General features: G+C 38.5%; 1 protein-coding gene across 1 annotated transcript in view; it reads left to right on the plus strand.

The window, feature by feature from the left end:
- Positions 1–200: 200 nt before the first annotated feature.
- The window catches only part of LOC104164867 (transmembrane protein 131-like), a gene marked incomplete at its 5' end in the record, with an annotated part of 34,854 nt that continues 15,048 nt past the window's right edge, over positions 201–20,006 (plus strand). Inside the window, 14 exon segments of the mRNA XM_009704330.1 lie at positions 201–305; positions 1,650–1,736; positions 5,520–5,672; positions 5,829–5,904; positions 6,007–6,124; positions 8,102–8,240; positions 8,351–8,460; positions 8,858–8,924; positions 9,873–10,024; positions 11,353–11,495; positions 12,632–12,818; positions 13,958–14,143; positions 17,583–17,741; positions 18,330–18,925. Of these exon segments, the coding sequence (XP_009702632.1) occupies positions 201–305; positions 1,650–1,736; positions 5,520–5,672; positions 5,829–5,904; positions 6,007–6,124; positions 8,102–8,240; positions 8,351–8,460; positions 8,858–8,924; positions 9,873–10,024; positions 11,353–11,495; positions 12,632–12,818; positions 13,958–14,143; positions 17,583–17,741; positions 18,330–18,925 (2,278 nt within the window).

Raw genomic sequence — 20,006 nt, forward strand, 5'->3', positions numbered from 1 at the left:
TGGAATTTATCACCTCAAGGAATAGATAATTTTTGTGTCAGTAACTGATGTGTTTGGATTTTTCTTTTTACCAGTGACGGTTGTTTCAAAGGGATTTTGATTCAATTTAAAGAAATAAGGGGATGTTGGGTACGTTTTTAAGTGAAATATATTTCCATTTAAAGGAATACAATGGATGACTCTTTTTCTACCATTTACAGGTGATACTAGCGTCAGGTTATTATGCTGTGTTTAGAGTAAAACTAATAGCTAAAGAACTTGAAGGAATTCATGATGGAGCTGTACAAATCACGACAGATTATGAGGTATATTTATTGCGTATTCATGGGTGTAGCCCAAATGATATGTTCAATTTTTAAGTGTGAAGTTTTAAGAGTTATCTTAGTGGATAGGTTGTGATATCAGGGAAAGATTGGAAGGGACCTCTGGAGGTCAGGTTATCTCTGCAAGTTAACCCTACATCAAATGACAGCAGTGCTACTTATGCTGTGTCTTTTCTGAAGGAATGAAGAATGACTTTCATTATGATTTTCATCTGGCTTTCAGCAATATCCGTTTAAATCTGACCTAATGCTTTGAGGTATGGGTTCTTCAATGACTTGACACATCCTCAAAGCATCAAGGCATGGACCTTTCGGCATAACACGTGCTGGCAATGTGCTTTTTGGTACATTATCAGTTACTGAAATTGAGCTATAATTTCAGAAGGTTTTTTTGTCAAAACTCAATGTGAAAGTTGTTTTGGAGAAATTACAGTTTGCTGACAGGAGATGAAATGGAGTTCTTACACTAAGATTAGTAAGGGAAAGAAGAACTACCAGTTAATTCTCAACTTCATATGCCTTTCTTGTTAATAAATTATTTTGCAGATGAGAGAGATTGTATTTAATATCTTTGGGTGATATATGTAGGAAAAAAAAAGTGACACATTGTGCTTATGAAGTCAGGAAAATATATAGCTTGTTCTGTGTTTATGGTGTTCTGATCAAGCTACAGAAAATGGGAAATTCCTAATTTGTGCGATCTGAGATTTTAAGCTTTTTTAACATCCATACATGTATGTGACCCTTCAGTTATACAATCTGAAGCTTTTTATTTTCTTGCTTTTTCTTGAAGTTTTTCTGCTTGTATTGGTAACTTTAATAATATACAGAAAAGATCTCATTGCCATCCCTTCCAGACTCCTTTTTCGAAGTCTATGTCTACCTCGAGGTCTTACCATGACTTCTTACGGTTTTTTGGTTTCTTGAGAAGTTTGGTATATTCTCTTCCGTCATTTATTTCAAAGGTGTTATCCTCCTGTTTTCCAACAAAGTAAGCCCCATTCAAGTGAGACCTATATAGTGCCCCATTGGAGAGCTTATGTTTTAACTGTGCTTTTGTGTTCCGTATAGAATGGTGCTAAGTATGACTGAGCAAAGGTGTGCTTCCTGACAATATGGAGTGACTGTTCTGAATGTGATGATGTGTTGAAATCTTAATTCATGACTCCATGTTTCAAATGTGTATATAAACCTAGTCTACATTAATTGTAGAACTTCAGGGTTTTGTTATTCTATGCAATTTAAAAGTGGAAGAGACATTTAAAGGCTGAAATTTAAGTTGTTTTTTGTTAAACTTTTCTTGGTGTTTTTTTTTTTTTTCCCCAGATTTTAACTATACCAGTGAAGGCAGTGATTGCTGTAGGCTCGCTGACCTGCTCCCCAAAACATGTTTTTCTTCCACCTTCTTTTCCGGTAAGAGAGTTGGGTCATAACATTAAATGTTTTCTTGCTATGTTTTTTGTTTATCTGTCCTTTTCAAGAGAAACCGCTGTCTTGAATTGTTGCATGTCAGATTGCTGGAGAGGTGGTGTTACTGAACTGTTACTCAGTTTGTCGCTATTTTTTGTTTGGTTATTTTTTTTTTCCCCACACGTCCCAAGCATGAATTATGCTTACATCTCCTCTACTGCCCACTTGAATGGGATCTTGGAATACTGATATGATCCCAAACCTGATTCTTTGCAGCCTCATTCTAACGTAGCTGTGGTCACTTGGTTATTACCAGTTCATGTGCATTAGCACCAAGAGTAAGAGAGAGTTGAAATTGCAGAAATGCATTTTTCAAACTCCTGAAGTGTAATACCAAAGACAACAAAGTCAGCTAATAAACTGACATTTTAGTGTAAGTCGTCCTTGATCTCTGTGGAAGCATTATTGTATTGTTTCCACACTGAAAATAGGTCTCTTGAGGGTACATGGTGGAGTACATGAACAGGAAAACAAGAAAGCTGTGTGGGTCTTCAGCTCTCTGCAAGAATCTGTAATGGCTGTTTTCATCCCTGCTCCTGCCGTAGTGTTTATTCAATGAGTGCTGAAAGCAGCTGCTTTGCTCAGGGCTACAGACTCAAGCAGCAGGCTATTAACCAGATAAATACTTTCTTCTGGCTTGGCATTCAGCATAACCATAGAAGCATGGGCAGTCAAGGCATATTGTCTTTGCAATTGGTATTTCATTGAAGTCTGAACTTTATGTGACTTTCTGATGCGTGGGGAATGTAATATGATGGGAAATCATAGGGAGAGAGACTGAAAACTGTGGGGGGAAAAGGTAGCAAAAGGAGACAGAGATAGCAGTTTTCTGAAAAGATAAAACTAACTCTGTGCATGTTGGTGGAAATGGTTTTTGTTTCCTTGTCTGTCCTGCATAGCCTCAACCTGTTGTAGAGCACTGCCTGTTCCTACCTCCTCTTCCGTTAGCTCTGTAGTATCTCCTGCTTATCTTACAGTTTGTGTACTCTTAAATGGTAATTTTTCAGTGGCACTTTTATCAAATGCTTTACCTCATGTCTCCTAGATAAATTATAATTTTTTGAAAAGGTAGTGCAGTAGGTCTCATCAGAGGAAGATAGGTCAGTCAGCAGGACTTCAGTAAATCATTGCTACATTTGCCCCGTTATCCATTCCATCTCCCTTCTGATCTCCTACTTCACAAAGTGTGCTGAAGTCTTTTGCTAGTCTTGAGATCAAACGGTCATGCCTACAGTTGCAAAGATCGCTTGTTATTTTTTATGTTCAGGATCTGTGTTTCCTATTTGACTACATGGCCTCACCATTATGTGGATATTTTTACACTGACTACCGTATCTGTAACTTCATCTACGAACTGCTCCATATGCCTTTGATAAGCTGAAATAACTTAAAGGTCTGATAAAGCAATTTCTATATTTTATATCGTAATTTATATTTCTTAATTCCTGGCAAGATCATTGTCCCTCTTGAATGCCACATTAAAATATTTTGTTCCATTTTGGGCCCTAAAGAAGTAATTTTTTTTAGTCTCCCTTTATTTTGTTCTAACTGGAATGGCTAAAGAGCTTCTCGATGTATCTTAGTATATGCCCAAGGTCTTGGTCAGCTTGATTTTTTTGTTTGTTTGCTTGCTTGTGTGTTATTTTGGCAGGTGCTCCTTCTTGTAGCATCTGTGTTTCTCAGCCTCTAAGGCATAGCTTCCTTGCTGTCATCGTTCTTTCTCATCCCCAGGCTGCTGTGATTTTTATTGACTTCATGCTTTTTCTAGTAATGTTTTCACATAATTATTCATTCAAGGGACCTTTGGCCTCCTGTGTTTTGTTTGGGAGTATAGGTTCAGACAGAATTATCGCCTTTGACAAGATTCTAGACTGTTTTCTGTGTTCAAGGCCCAAGCTTTTCAGAGCAGTCAGCTTCAGTGACTACTTCTGTTAGTTGGATCACTTAGCTCTTTTGATATTTGAGAACACTGACAGACTTACTTTTCCTTTTTCTTGGATTCACTTCAAACTAAACTTGTGGTCACTGAATTCATGATACTCTTGCACCTAGTTGTTCTGTAATGTCTCCGTTACTTATGAAAATATGTCTAAAATAGCATCAGTTCTTCTTGTTTCAGTGTTTGGTGGAGAAATTTGACAACTATAATGTCCAGGAATAAGTAAGCACTACACTTTTAGTAACGCTTGCTTTTCAGTTCATACCTCGGATGTAATTCTCCTGCAGCTGCCCAGTCCCCAGTGCTGGCTGGCTGTGTTTATAATTGTAGTGTGTTTGCCCCTAAGTCTGATTTCTGATATTCTGTCAAAGTTTGTCAGCAATACACTAACGGTGTATACAGGCCTTGTAAAGATCAGTCTTTTGATTTAAACAGATCCTAGCTGTGTTGACTTCTGCTTCATAATGGCATTTTTAGATCACAGTGCTACCTCTCAAATCTTCCCTGATCAAAGCTCATCTTTAAGGACCTATATGCTAAATAGCATCGTTTTTCTTATTACTGATGGGTAAAGTCATCTTCCCTTATCTGTTGTTTCATGTCTAAATGCTGCGTAAGGGTTTCAGTAAAATACTGTTCATTTGTTCTACAGTTTAACAAACCTTTATCTTGCCCAGTTGATGGCAGTTCGTTACTCATAGGATTCCACAGATGAAGCTCAGACATACTTCCATTCAGTTTAGCAGGACTATACTGTTTAGAGATTTATTCTTGTATTTTCTTTCCCTCTGCAGTTGCTACTCTTGAGACTAATATGTGACTTTTTCCTGAGGCCACAGTCAAATTTTGAGCCTGCAAAGTGCCTCTCTCCCATCTCTCCACTTCAGTCCTTACCTTAGAGAAATTTTTAAAAAGCTGAAAGTATTGATTTAAGGAAGACATGAAAAACTCTAGTCATGTTCATTAGAAGACAGTCTTGGGTATTTAAATTTGCTTATATTCATTTATTTTATATAAATCTGAAATCTTGTCACCAGTCCTGAGTTGCGCTGCTTTGTTTGTTTCAGTTTTTTATTTATTGTTTACTCTATACTTGTCAGGGCTGGGTTTTGAGATAAGGTGAAAAACGTGGCCACAGAATCACTGATTTACAAGTAAGGGCAGGGGGAGAGCTTGAGCATTGTAACGATCCTGGTCATGACAAACAATGAAACTACGTGTTCTGTGCTTAAAAGGTAAAGTAACGTTTGGCTCGGAAGAGAAGGCAGGGGGTAAAGGTGTGGGGGAGAAAACTTGTACTGTTTTCTTTTTAAATATTGTAATTTTAGGCCTGATGTCTTAATTTCATTGGGAGTGAGAAGGAGGGTTGTATCTATGTCTTTAAATGCCCTCTGTCACCTGTGGTGTTTGTAATCTGCACCTTCACTCTACTGTTGCTTTCAGGTTATTTCTAATTACTAGCAACTATCTACTAGATCTCTTACAAGAAGCTTGTTTCCCTTTTGTAATAGGAGGCTCAGAAAACTGAAGTTTTCTCTTGCCTTTCCTCCTCTGGTACTTTTTCAATGCGATTTGATTAAGTAGAACTGTTGTCCTTAGCTCTTCAAGACACTTCACAGAACCTTGCCCTGAAGTGTTACAAGTGGCATTTTTTTAAGATAGCGTAGTTAAAAATCTCAATGTAAAACTTCAGCTCTGCTATGGTCTTTGCCAACCTGCATAAATGAATACATATGCTAGGAAAAATGCATATCCTGCAGACTTTTTTCATCCTTTCTTTTCTTTAGGGGAAAGTAGTTCACCAGAGCCTGAACATTATGAACTCCTTTTCTCAGAAAGTGAAAATACAACACATACGCTCCCTGACGGAAGATGTAAGGTTTTATTATAAGAGGCTAAGAAGTAATAAAGAAGATTTAGAGCCAGGAAAAAAATCAAAGGTTTGTTTATGCCTTATTTCTACATGTTTACAAGTTCTGTCTTATGTATAGTATATGTTAAGTTTATGTGGTCATCAGAAGTCTTCTTTCTTTTTTCTTTGGCCATTAGACTTACTGTGCTGTTTCTCAATTGATCTGCCCTTATCTGTTTTGCAGATTGCAAATATTTATTTTGATCCTGGTTTACAATGTGGAGATCATTGTTATGTAGGATTGCCTTTTCTATCTAAATGTAAGTAATGTTCAACTTTGTAACAAGAATCTTTGGAAAAAAATTTTCTCCTTAAGCAATAATTTTACATGAAGAGTTTAAAAAACACATTATTTCTTAAAGCGGAATCTAAAGTCCAGCACAGTCTAGCAATGCAAGAAGATGCATGGGATTCTGACTGGGATTTGCATGAGAACTTATTCAAAGAATGGACGGAAATAAAAGAGAACTCAAGCCATAGGTAAGTATTTTATCCCTGTTGTTTTCTCAGGCTTTAAGTCACTAGATAATTCTGTGTTATGTGTGCTCTTACAAAATACAAGGTTTGTTAATGTTAAAGCGCTATTTGAGAGGCGGCCAAGGAGGAGTTACTTGACCTTCTCTGCAAATCCTTTAAAGAGAATGTTTTAAAGGTTAAAAAACAGTAATAATTTCCTTAAGTCAAACACATCACTGAAAGTTACTATTCACTAGAGTGTGCTGCAGTTCTTGAAAAGATGACAACAGCAAGGCAGTCTCTACTCTGCAAAAATTTCCTAAAACTGATTGTACTGTTTGTGCAGTACCCCAGCTTAATCTGGTTTAGAGTAGCAACCTCCATATTCCTCTAAGATTTCATAAGGTTTTCTATTGCTACTATTCTGAGATTATTGCATTTCAGTTGATTATCAAATTGTCTGGTGTTTTTCCAGGAGATTTGCTAAATAGAAGGTGATATTGATTGACTTTTCCTAAATGTTGAATAGCAAACTCTGCAGGCTGCTATATACCTTTTAAACATCTGCCTTCTCATACATAAAATGATTGAATCTCCAAGAGGCATAAGTTAGCATTAACAGCAAGTGCATGTGTCTTTTGTGATGATAGCATGCAGACTACCATTTCAAAAAGGGTGTGCATATTTGTAGAGAAACAAAATGGCTATATGTAGCTAAATAGCGTAACAAAAGCATATCTCCTTTAACATTTTTTTGTTATAATGCTGATATATTAATAACTCCTGAACAAATTTGATCTAAACAAAATCCTCTATTTAGCCATGCTGGTAACTTTCAAGAATGTCCTATCACCTACAGTAAGAGGACAGGAAAGGAAAATTCTATTAAAAACTACTTCTGAATAAGTAGCAGTTCTAACTAGAATATACAATGCTGTAATGTTAGTTAATATAATATGTAATCTAGAATGTGTAATGCTTTTAAAGACAGTTAAAATTAACCAGCTATCCAAGGTAGCATTCAGCAAAGGAGAAGCCGCTCCTTCTGAATACAGAGGAGTTCTGACTTGAGCATTTGGAGTCTCTCCAAAATACTTCTCTAGGCTTGAAGTTCAGCGTTTCATTGGTTTTGCTGACTGGAGACCTCAGATTGTTCAGTCTTGGTTCAGCTCATGGTGGAGGGCTCGTAGGAGAACAGGAACCAAGTCTGTGGCAAGAGCTTGGTTAACAGCAACGAACTTCGTTCACTGATGGAAATAGTAGCGGGCACCAGGTGTGACTGCTTCAGATTTGCTTTAGATTTGTTAGACATGAGTACAGGACCATACTCCGTGTATCCATTGCAGCTGGGGTACATGTACAGATTTACTGTGCATTACACATGTGCAGGCAGAGTACGTTTTCTGGATAGTGGATGTCTGGATGTATTGGAAACAGACTATAGCAGGACTGATATTTTTCCTTTCTACTGTGTATGCCTTTGCAAATCATCATATATATTTTGAATTATTCTTCTTACTGATCTGAATCTCAGTTATATTCTCAAAATTTGTTTCTGCAATAGTAAGAGCTAGGTGCTTCCTAATGGAAGATAAAATTTCTGTCTCACTGTCCAGAGAGCAGTGATTTAAGAGAAATGCAAATACCAAAAGATTTGTGATGCAGTGCCTAAGTTCTACCACATTTTCCTGCTCACCTTTATCCATAAATAGGCCATAACAGAACTTGGAATGGATGGATGTTGACAACAATACTTAATAAAGAACATCTTTAGGACCTTTGGATTGGTCTCCTGTAGTGTGTTTTGGCGGTTTCTGTTGTGCTTTTTAATAGCAGTACATATGGGCAGAGCTCAGTGGGGGTTTTTAATTGCATATAAATATAATGTGCCGTGCTATTTCTCAAACTAATGTTCTTTTTAGAGTCCTCTTTAAGCCCTCTGCTTTTTCTAGGCTTTCCTATTTTACTCCTGTAAAGTAAGCTTTGTAACTGTTTCTCCAGACTGAATGCTGTATTTGAAGTAGACACAGACCTTCAGAAGGACGTCCGGTTGAAAATTACAGCAGAAATGGCCTGGCCTTCCGTACTTCGTTCACCACGCCATCTAAGCTTCCCTCTTACCAATACAAACAGTTCATCAGTAAGTTATTTTGTTGATAATACCATTTTGTAGGGACTGCACTTTACTAGGTATTTCTAATTACATTAATCCTAATGTAAACTATTAAAAAAAATTGTGTTTCTGAATAGGAAGAAGAAATTTTTCTAGAAAATCCAGCTGACGTTCCTGTGTTTATTCAGTTCCTTCCTGTAGCTCTGTATTCTAACCCATCCACCTTTGTCGATAAAATGTTAGAACGGTAAGTATTGTTTTGGAGTACTTAAGGCTAAGGCCATGTCACTCTGCAGCAAAATGCATTTTACAAAAAATGCATGCAGCGTTTGGCAGCTGTGCTGGTAGTTACAGTGTTGGCCGCTTCCAGAATTGGAATCATTAGGCCAGTTGAGAACTGAATCTAGGCTGATTGCCATTGATCACATGTATCTTTTGCTGAGCTAAAATGGTGTTTACGTTTCTTCCTTAACTTGATGTATGAGAGGGGGAATAAAAAAAAAATAAAAATAATCAAACGATCCTTTCAGCTGCATCGTTTGAGTCTTACCACAGGTTCTTGATTTGTGTTAAAACCCATAAATGCATTATGTCATTATCTTCCCTGATCTGAGGGCAAAAAAAACCCTGCATGTCTGTTTCAGGTTTAATTTGAGTAAGCCGACTAATTTCAATCTGAGGACTCTAGAGTTCCAGGTCTTCAGAAATTGTGTAAGTATTTCAATACATTCTTTACATTTTTAAATTTAAATACCGTAATATTTTAATGAGTTCAGTCACATGTCTTCAAGTTTAGGTATTAGTATGTGTGAAAAATGTGATGCTTCTGTTGGATATTTTCAGGAAATTAGGAAAAGTTGTATTTCTTCAAATGTAACAGTTAAAATGTCACTTTTTCTGTATGTTTATGTTATAATAGGATTGTGGAAGTTACAGGAAAACTGCATTTATTCATTCTCTAACTGATACAGGATTATTTTCTTTGGTGTAGTGGTTGCTAGTTCAAAAATTACCTAAGTACTGAGTTTTCCACTGCTTTATTTTTTTAAGTGATTTGAGTTTTGTGGACAACTTTAAGTGCATGCTTTTTCATAGAGAGCATGCCACATCCTGAACACTTTCTTTTCTTATCCAATATGTATGCCTTTCACTCTCCTTTTGCAGTTTGTTTTAGATGAGCAATTCAATGCTTGCACTGTGTCTAAAGGCAAACTTGGAAAAATACACTTTTTTCAATAGTTCTTCTATTTTAAGTTTGCATTTTCCCCTTTATATATTCCATATATATATATATTAACAGTGGAAAATTTTGAGGATAGAAAATGTGGCTTAATGCTGATTTGGTGTTTAAATACACATTTAAGAATTTCTGAACTCTTTCTTCTACTAGAACTTTATAAATCCACATGGGTGTAGTTTAGCTCAGTTCTGTCTTACGGTGTTCTTCTGCTTCTTAATAAACACAGATGGTTTATTAGTAAGTAGGGAAATTCTTGTGCTATCAGACTTTCAGGTTGAAAAAAAACCACAGTATATGTCACTGGATAGTACACTTTATGCCAAGACCAATTTTTCTAGCTAAAAAAATATAATTTCTATCAAATGTATGTAAAAATTTCCTATTTTTAAAAGTCACTTTGTTTTCCCCACTGTCTTAAGGTCCAGCCACTACAGAGCACTGTAGGACTTACAAAGGGCCTGGCTCGTCATTCAGTTTTAAGCCTAATATTGAAACCTGGTGAGAGAAAGTCTGTCAAAGTAAAGTTCACTCCAGTTCTTAATAAAACTGTTTCATCATTAATTGTTATCAGGTATGATAGATATTTCTGAAATGAGTGTGAGTTTTTCCGATGTTTTTTATTTATGTATAAGATCATACTTGTGATTGTCTGTCAGTAAGAAACTCTTGCTTTTACAAGAATAATTGTAGAATCAAATGTGCTTGGAGAAAGATTTAATTTAAATGTAATTGTGATATGTTTTACAGTAGTTAAACTGTATTGAGTACATACTTTCTAATATAAATATATAATCCGCTGTTATAATAGAATCACAGAACGGTTTGGGTTGGAAGGGACCTTTAAAGGTCATCTAGTCCAACCCCCCGTGCAACGAGCAGGGACATCTTCAACTCGATCAGGTTGCTCAGAGCCACGTCCAGCCTGACCTGGAATGTTTCCAGGGATGGGGCATCTACCACCTCTCTGGGCAACCTGTGCCAATGTTTCACCATCCTCATCGTAAAAAATTCCTTCCTTATATCTGATCTAAATCTGCCTTCCTTTAGTTTAAAACCATTACCCCTTGTCCTGTTGCAACAGGCCCTATATAAAGTCTGTCCCCATCTTTCTTATAAGCCTCCTTTAACTACTGGAAGGCTTCAGTCAGGTCTCCCTGGAGCCTTCTCTTCTCCAGGCTGAACAACCCCAACTGTCTCAGCCTGTCCTCACAGCAGAGGTGCTCCAGCCCTCGGATCATCTTCGTGGCCTCCTCTGGACTCGCTCCAACAGGTCCATGTCCTTCTTGTGCTGAGGACCCCAGAGCTGAAGGCAGTACTGCAGGGGGGTCTCACCAGAGCAGAGCAGAGGGGCAGAATCCCCTCCCTCGACCTGCTGGTCACGCTGCTTGTGATGCAGCCCAGGACATGGTTGGCTTTCTGGGCTGTGAGCGCACATTGCCGGGTCATGTCCAGCTTTTCATCCACCAGTACTTGGAGATTTGAATTCTTAAATACATACTACACTATCTTGAAAGTGGGACTCTAGTTATAGATGCCATTTGCAAGATCAAGCTGCAATGCAAGTTCAGCCTTTCTAGTAAGGAGCTCTGTTTGAATAACTATTTCACTTTGTGTCAGGTATGATACATTAATATGATGTTGAAATATAAACTTTAACTAGTACTTCATTGGGCTTGTTATTTGTACACTATGTTGTCATTTCTTAGGTTTTTGTCTTGCAAACACTATGTTTGAGACGTCCCCACTATTTATTTCCGTATTGTGGGGAATTATCTGTGGAACTGGTTTTATTTCCATCCTCCAGATTTGGGATATAACTTCATAGTCTGTAGAGAAGCTTGCAGGAGCAACAGACTGCATAATCCTTTATGAATGTTTCCCCTTTTTCATTGTACACAGAAATAATCTGACTGTCATAGATGCCATAATGGTACAAGGACAAGGAACGACTGAGAGCTTGAAGGTTGCAGGCAAACCCCCTGGTCCAGGAAGTTCTTTGCGCTTTAAAATCACAGAAGCATTGTTGAAAGACTGTTCAGAAAGTGAGTACTTCTTGAGCTACTATGCTGAACAGAAAAGAAATTGCATTTTACATGTACAACTGGAAATGTGTGGAAATATTTCTTCCCTATTCTACTGCCCCAGAAATTTAATTCCTTTAAATACATTAATATTGCTGCTTTATTTAGGCAGAAAATAAAGTATTTTACCTTTTTAATTTTAACGTGAGAAGTAGGAAAGATGAAACAAAAGCCCTTCATCCACTAAAATTCAAGGTAGAAGAGGTGAAGATCCTAGTATATTTATCAGGATAATCTCTTAATTCCTAAATTTAAAGTCAAATTGGATCACAGGTGCAACTTTCCATATATATTTTTCCCCCCCGCCGCACACCTTCAGAATCTTTATGCACATAGCCAACAGGGAAAAAGGTAGGGTGTGTTTCTTGATGCGAACTGATTCCCAGCTGGATTCTGCTCTGGGGTCAGAGGATTTCTGCTCTGTGGCCCCAGGCTTGCTTCTGAGAGGAGAGCGAAGAGTACCTGTATTACTTACCAAAGGAACTGGTAAAAGAGATTTAGTTGTATCTGGTATTAAAATCTGCTTTTCTACTTTGCGGTTTTCCAGACATATTTGTAAGGTGCCGTGTTAATTATTATCTGAGATTATTCTGCTTTTTTTGAGGGAGAAGTAAGAAGAGTTCAAATAAAACTTAGTTATTACATGTTGTGGTTTAGGGATTTTTTTTTTTTTTGCTAATAAGATATGTGTAGCTCAGCTGTGGATTTTATTTTTAAGACACAAAAAAATAAGTTTTAATTCTCCTCATGCTGAGACTTTTCACAGACTGCCACAACACTGAGCAGTACGTCAAAGAACTTTACAGCTTAGATGATTTTTTGTGAGGCAGCAGTGCTATCAGAGGTTTGAGGGTTTGGGGTTTTTTGCCCCTGATGCATCAGAGGGCTCTGGAGTTGTACAAGTGCCCTGCCTTGACAGCGATGAGAATCCGGCGGCAGAGATACGTTCCTGCAGGTTACGTGAACATTGCCGTGGGCCTCGCTAGTCCCCTTTCCTGCTCTGATACTGACAGAGCTCTCTTCTGCTGTAGGACACGAATATAGTGAAGGATATCTGTTTAGCACAACACTAACCACTTTCTGCTGTTTGATTCTAGAAATGAAATACAAAGAACCGAATTTCACACTGAGAAGAACATTTAAAGTGGAAAACACAGGACAGCTCCAGATTAATGTGAAAAGTATGGAAATCAGTGGCTATACATGTGAAGGATATGGATTTAAAGTAGTTAACTGTCACGAGTTTGCACTAAGTGCCAATGCCTCAAAAGACATTGTCATATTGTAAGTATTTTTTCTTACATCTAAATGGAGTCTTACACTGGGAATTCTGTATACCTAATTCTGTTGCGGAGGAAAACTCTGTTAAATTCTGAGGTTTTTTACTTCAGCTTTGAGTGTTTGGGTTTTTTTAATACAACTTAAAACATGACACTTTTCTCTCTTCTTGCAAACACTATTTCATTTTTAAGTAGCTTCAAGTTTTCATGGCTGACTGTAGTATTACTTTTGTTACTATCCAGTAAGTATAACTTACTGAGTTGGAATAGTGTTACTATATGGGGTTTTTTATACATTTCCTTCATTTGGATTGTGAATGCACTTGAGATCTAGATTTACATATGTTTTTGGTGCATTGCAGTATGTAGAAAAGAGCCTTTAGTCTAAGGATTATTACCGTAATGCACAGCATTTTAGTCTTGAATATTTTATCTGCTACCTTAATGATAATGATTAATTCTGTCAATTTTTATTGTAAATGATCTCTGCACCAAACCAATCTTTTAACACTGCTTGGATGTAAAGTTAACAATTCAGAATATGGTATCTAAGAAGTTCAGAAGATGCTTCTGTTCTGCAAGAGAGTGTACAAGATCGCAGGCAGTGAAACTTCACTAGTATTTCTGCAACGATCTTAGTTTGTGACGAGACGGGAACGTAGTGGTGATGCTTTTGAAAAGGCATGCAGTTGTGAAGTGTTGAAAAACTTCCTAGCTCACATAATGGTCAGTTCCATTGCTTACAGCTGCTGTTAATTTTTTTACTGCCTTCATAGCTTTATTTTAACAGATTTGGTCAAAACTTAATTTCAGTGGTTATAATACATCTTCATATGGTGTATCAGAGGTAATCTAGTATCAGATGTGTTAAGCATAGGTGTTTATTGAACTTGGTCAAAGACATCTTGAGGTATTTGAAAGATACTCTCAAGTATTTTTAGGGTAATTGTGTGGGTGATCATTAGTCATACTCATGTCATACTATTTGTTATAAATGTTTGATTGGGCTGCCAGTCACGGCAGTAATTGGTGGAGTTGTTTGTTTGGTTTGGTTTGGGCTTTAAATTCATGAATCATGTAAATTACTTCAAAATTTCCTGCTGTTCATATGAAAAGTTCTAATGTGCTTTACTTTGTTTTCAGGTTTACACCCGATTTCACTGCTTCCAGAGTCATACGTGAATTAAAATTCATCACTGCAGGAGGTTCTGAATTTGTATTTATCTTGAACGCATCCCTTCCATATCACATGTTAGCAACGTGTGCAGAAGCGCTCCCCAGGCCCAACTGGGAGTTGGCACTGTACATAATCATCTCAGGAATAATGAGGTAGTGTGTGTGTGCGTTTGTCGTTAGCGGTGTACGTGCATGAATGACCACTGCTTGAACACAGGTTACAGAGAAATATATATGTATTCAGTACATGCTATAATTGGTGTAAAATAAAATAGGGTGAGGTCACCAAGGAGAACAAATTAAAAAACGCTGGTATGGATTGAGTGCGAACAGTTTAAAGCTGAGGAGTACAGACTTTGTGCTCAAACTGAGGACAAAATAATACAGTTCTTGCTTGGGCCTGTTTCCTTAGGTGAGATACATACTCCTGTTAACCCCGCTAATGTGTAGGGGTTTTTTGATATAGTTAGGCCAAACTTCAATCAAATTAGGAATTAAAGCACTGCGAACTGTAGATTCCCATAGAAATTTAAGCATCCTTCTGGTCTATTGTGCTTTAGAGAGATACGGGGCAGTGACTGTAATGAGCTTAGCGGATGCCTTGGATGAATTTAACTTTGCTGCCGCTCGTATGTGACGGACAACTGGTGATACTAATCATGGGATTTCTGAGAACCTGAAGAGCATTGTTTGCAACCCTGCACGCTCGGAGGTTACGTAGTAGCATATTAATGCACTTTTTTCTCAGCAAACAGATGTGTGGTAGCTACAACTGGTTGAAATATGAGTTGAAAATTCCACTGCGTTTCCCTAGTCTGACCTCTACCTATCTTTGTTTATCTGGAATCTGAGGTTATAAACAATGTGTCCCTGCTTGTCTCTTTGATGTGAGACACTTTCCCCCACTGCCTTTATCCAGAGAAAATCCTAGCATAGAAACTTATCAGTAAAATTTGTTAATTATCTGTAACAGCAAATGCTGTTTTCCTTTTTCATTAGCGTTAAGCTTATATCTTAGTGTGAGATGGATTGCTGCTGGAGATGCCTGGGGTGGAAGCGTGGCCCCTCTGTGTGCTGCAAATCCAAAGCTTTATCACAGATATGTAATATTCCTGCCTTTTTTTTTTTTTAATATATTAAGATACTTGATTTTCCGTTGGGCTGTCTTTCCTTCTAAGGATTGATAAAAGAAATAGTGAAGATAAAGTTACAGCCTGCTTCATTTTCATTTTTGACTCTTCAGCACTTTCCCAAGTAATGCAGCGTTACTTAGGAAACTGCATTTTCCTAAGTAACAGGAAAAGTTCTATTACTTAGGAAATTTTGTTTTCTAACTAACACTGCATGACTTAACTACTTACTCAGCACTTTGCTAAGTGGCTTTCTTCTGTACGTTTTCTACAAATTTATAAGCTTAGTTTCTCTTTAGTTTATTGACAGAGTGAATAAGGCTTGTCAGCTCCTAAGTGTAGTTTGCGTGAATAATTTTATATGTACTGTGTTTGTTAATTAGACTTTCCAAAAGAATACAGAATACTAATCCTTCCCCTATGTCTTTTTCTGACAAGTACAAAACATCCTTCTTAGCAGCAAAGTAGAGAAGAGTCCTAATGTAACCATTTCATAATATTCCAAGGATCCTGTGCACAAGCAGCCTCTAACTTTTAGGGTGCCACCACACAGTGGTTTGTAGTTGCCACTAAAACAATACTTCCATATTGTTGCAAAGCTATCCTTAATTTGTAGGAATGAACAACTCTAGGATTTTGTCTAGTTCATGTTCTTAATTTGATAAGGTGGTGTTTATTGTTGCTTTCCCTAAATCATTCTTGACTGGGATTGTTACCGTATTTGCGGCTCCAAGTTTTGAAGTCCGACTTGATAGGATATGTACAAACACGACAAAGGAGCCAGTCCTTTTTGTAAAGAACTTGCCGACCAGGCGTACATGTGCTCCAGGATAAAACTGTGAGGGGAAAGAAAAAATACCAAGATCCTTCTTGGGTGTCTAGACCGCGCTACTCCCCACTGTGTGGTGTTCCTCACAGTAATTTGTTTTGTAATTTAAATGACATGAACATTTTAGGCTAGTTATCTTTTTTCCCCCCTAATAATGATTTTTTTAAAAAGCAAAAAACCCAAACCACCACCGCTCTCACCACCACCACCCCAAAACCACAAAGTGCAGTTAAAAAGACCACAAGCCAAGATTTGTTTTATCTTTCATTTCAAAGCTGGTATTTGTTTATCAAAACACCAAAGTTGACTCACGTGGAGTCGAGTCCTTACGCCGAGGAGAAGCCCTCAGGGTGAGCTCTGGCTGCACCCTCCGCTGTACAACCTCTGGGGAGCCCAGCACTGGTACCGTGAGGGGAGTGCGGTGGGGGTGAGGGGGCAGAGTGCCACCCTGCCCGCTCCGTCCCACGTTTGTGTAGCACCGTGGTGATAGAGACGTGTGATGCTCTTGTTGGTATCAGTCTTGTGAAACTTTGAAATAGCTGCATGGATTACAACTAACAAGTGAAAGAGGTCGTACCTCATTCCTTACAGCCCAAAGGTAATGCTATTGTTGGCACGGCACCCAAGGCCAGCGTTACTCTTTTGAGTGACAGTTTGTGTAAGCTTGTCTGAAAAATTCCCCGCTTTCTTTAGCTTTTCTGTTGCTTGTTAACCTCTTGGATGAAAATTATCTTTCCTACCTTCTGCCATCTGGAATCCTTTTTAATCCCTGGGGCAGGGAAAAAAGCGCTGATAACCAGCTAGCAACAGCTGAGTTGGGCTCCAGAGTTGCTTGTATTTTTGGTGATAGTTAAAACTTAAAAGATGGTATCTAGACTAGATTCTTTTAGCTAAAATTGAGCAAGAGGTACCTCATCCTTTTGTGTGAATTGATGCTGGGTTTCATACATTTGGCTTAGAAAAACTGGCAGTCAGAACTGGGGGAGAACAGAAACTGGAGCTGCTAATTTAAACTTTCTAGGGTAATAGGCAAGGCAAGCTTAGTCATCGGCATTGTGTCTCCTCCCCCCGAAACTCCCACCTCTTAGAAGATGAAATCGATAGCAGTGCGATGAAGGTCTCTGCAGTGGTTTTATTGCTTCATTCAAAAATATAGTTCACTGCAGTGCATTATGTAAGTGGAGAACTCCTAAACACGCTATTGCAGCAGACGCAGTTTGTTGTAAAACTCCTTGAAATAATGCTCTTAAATTTTTCTTCTCTGAGCAGCGGTACAGGTCTCTGCAGAGGGGTCTCTGCTTTTAAAATGGAATTGCACCAACAAACTGAGAGCTGCTCACCACTTGGATGCCATTTTAATATTTTAATTCTCTCTCTTTTTTTTTTCTTTCGAATTAATATCGGCAACTGCGTGTCAGACTTACATCTAGCTTCCATTCTCAGCATTAGTGATGTGTGTATCATGCTAGACTCGTGTATTTTATGTTTCTACCGGACAGAGTTGCGGTTTGGATGCAATTTTCAGCTTTTCAGTACAAGACACAGACTTTTTTTGTCTTGTGTGATTAGATTCGTTAACCTTAAAATGCTCAAAACTAATAAAAACTTAGCTGACTGCCTCTCTTCTCTGCAGCGTACTCTTTCTCTTGGTAATTGGAACAGCCTATCTAGAAGCTCAAGGAATTTGGGAGCCATTTAGGAGGCGCTTGTCCTTTGAGGCCTCAAACCCTCCCTTTGATATGGGAAGGCCACTTGATCTCAGGAGAATAGTTGGAATTTCATCTGACGGAAAGTAAGTATATGTTTGGGGGTCTTCTGGGATGTTCCCCCCCCCTTTTTTTTTTTTCCCCTCTTTAGTTATAAGGCCAGTGAGAAAGTAATACTGCTCTTTAGAACAGGTGAATGAATAAAGATCCTCCCAGTTACTTATAAAAAGATTGCTTGGATAAAAAGATAGATTTTGTGATTATGAGGAATATTCATCTTTTGGAAAAAGAGAAAGAAAAAAAAACAACCAAAACCAAACCCTGTCAAATTTCCTGTTAACGTTCTCGAAAATGAAAGGTATAGACTGCAGAAAAATTGCAGGCCAGTTGTTTGCACCTTTGGTGTCTTAAGTTAAAAAAAACTTCTCCTTTCAGCATTCCCTCCGGCATAGATACTGACCGTTGCTTTACTGCGGGTTTGTTCATACGTACAGCGGGCAAGTGAACGGGAAATGGTAAAGGCTACTGGCGTGTCAAGCAAGTTTTAGGCATTTTTGTTGGTTATATGCCAAGAACAGTGTAGTTCAAGGATTCTTTTGGACATAGCGATTCTTTTTTCGTGTGGAAGAATGGAAGCATTGTAGGGTATATTTAAACACTTGTTGTTCTTCCAGCTTGAATGCGCTTGGATCAGATTCTAATCACAGTTCATCCAGAGGGATCTATGCAGCAGGCAGTTCGTCTTCACGATCCAGTGCAGGCAACCATAAACAATGCAATGCAACAGCACACCTTCACAGCAATAGAAATGCACCTGATGTTGAAAACATCAAATCCAAACCCAGTTCAAGCATACCTAACAGGACTGCAGCACAAGCAGCTTCCATGCAGTCGGTGAACAGAGCGGGCCCCTTCACCTTGGATTCGGGTGCCGCAGCTCAGACTCATGCCGCAGGCAAAAGAGCCAAGGGGACGAGGCAGAACCAGCAGCCGACGCAGCAGCAGGCACCAGCTTTGGCGGAGCAGCCCCTCCAGCAGCCCGCAACGTCCGGGCCCCAGCAGCAAGAGCAACAGACTGAAAGTGCTTTGCCACAGCTACCGCTTCTCAGCCCGCCTCACGGCGAGTGTGTCAGCAGCAGAAGGCACAGCTCGGAGGATTCAGATCTCACTGGGCTCATAGAAACTATGGAAAAAGACTTTGACCACCCAGAATCCCCTTCCCCAGATGTGTTTACAGAGCAGCCCCCATCTCCACTAGCAAAAAACAAAGGTAATACAATTCTGCTTTTCTTTTTTAACAGGATGATTCATTATGTAAGCCACAGAACAAGATTGAATCAACTGTAAAGGTCATGTTTTTGTAGTGTGGAAAGTGATAGCTTCTCAGCTGTTCCCTGCCCTGCTGTATGTGCCTGTGTCTCAAACACTTCCTTTGTGTTATGGCAGTGAAGTTCTCTGTGCAACGCCAGGTTGTGATTCTTCCTGCAAAATTTTTGGAGCATTTTGATGAAAGCAAGCGTGAATATTTAGACATCTGACCCTCTGAAGAGAGATGCTTTTGGTTGCTACTCTTTTTGCCTTTGGGTTAGAATCCATCCCTCCCACCTCCATCATTTGTACTTGGGGCTGGGTGTTGAGGAAAGGAAGAGGATGTTGTTCTGGTCTATTGTGAAAACTGAGATGAGAGAAAGGGAGGAGGGGAAGAGAGAGATGGGCAACCCCTTGTGGTATTGTTTGGGAGTGGAATTCTTCATGCCCGGACTTGCAGTTGTAGAAAATCCTTGACGTCAGGTGGTCAGCAAATTAATATATGGCACCTGTGTTTGTAAGTTGCATTCATCTTTGTGTGAGGTTAGAGTTGAGTCTGAATTATTTATACATCTTTTCAGTTGTCTAATGCTTAAAATAATGTATTGAATTTTGAACATTAGCTACATTCAGACTTTTAAAATTATGTCAGGTATTTTCCTTCTTATAAACACTTTGTTAGAGCAGAACTTCTAATCATGCTTTTTGTATTAGCCATTTCAGTTGTGTCCCAGAGTTATGTGGTTATAAATTTAATCTTAATATCTTTATTTCTAATTGATTTTTCACTTTTTTTCTAACACTGTTGTACAGAAACGGTACTGATACTGTGTTGCTTATTAGAGAAAAAGTTAAGAAAATGACTGGCGGGAAGGCATATAAACCCTGAGGCATCTGTATGATCACGCACCACCAAAGAGGAAAGCTTCACTCTCTGAAGTAGTAATGAGCAGAAAGTTCTTAATTAGTTCAGAGTGGATGTGATGATGCATCTGGACTTTCAAAGGGGAGATTCTGAAGTGATGAGAGGTTTTGGGATACTG

The sequence above is a fragment of the Cariama cristata genome, unplaced genomic scaffold, assembly GCF_000690535.1.
Source record: "Cariama cristata isolate BGI_N322 unplaced genomic scaffold, ASM69053v1 scaffold12757, whole genome shotgun sequence".
Classification (NCBI taxonomy): domain Eukaryota; kingdom Metazoa; phylum Chordata; class Aves; order Cariamiformes; family Cariamidae; genus Cariama; species Cariama cristata.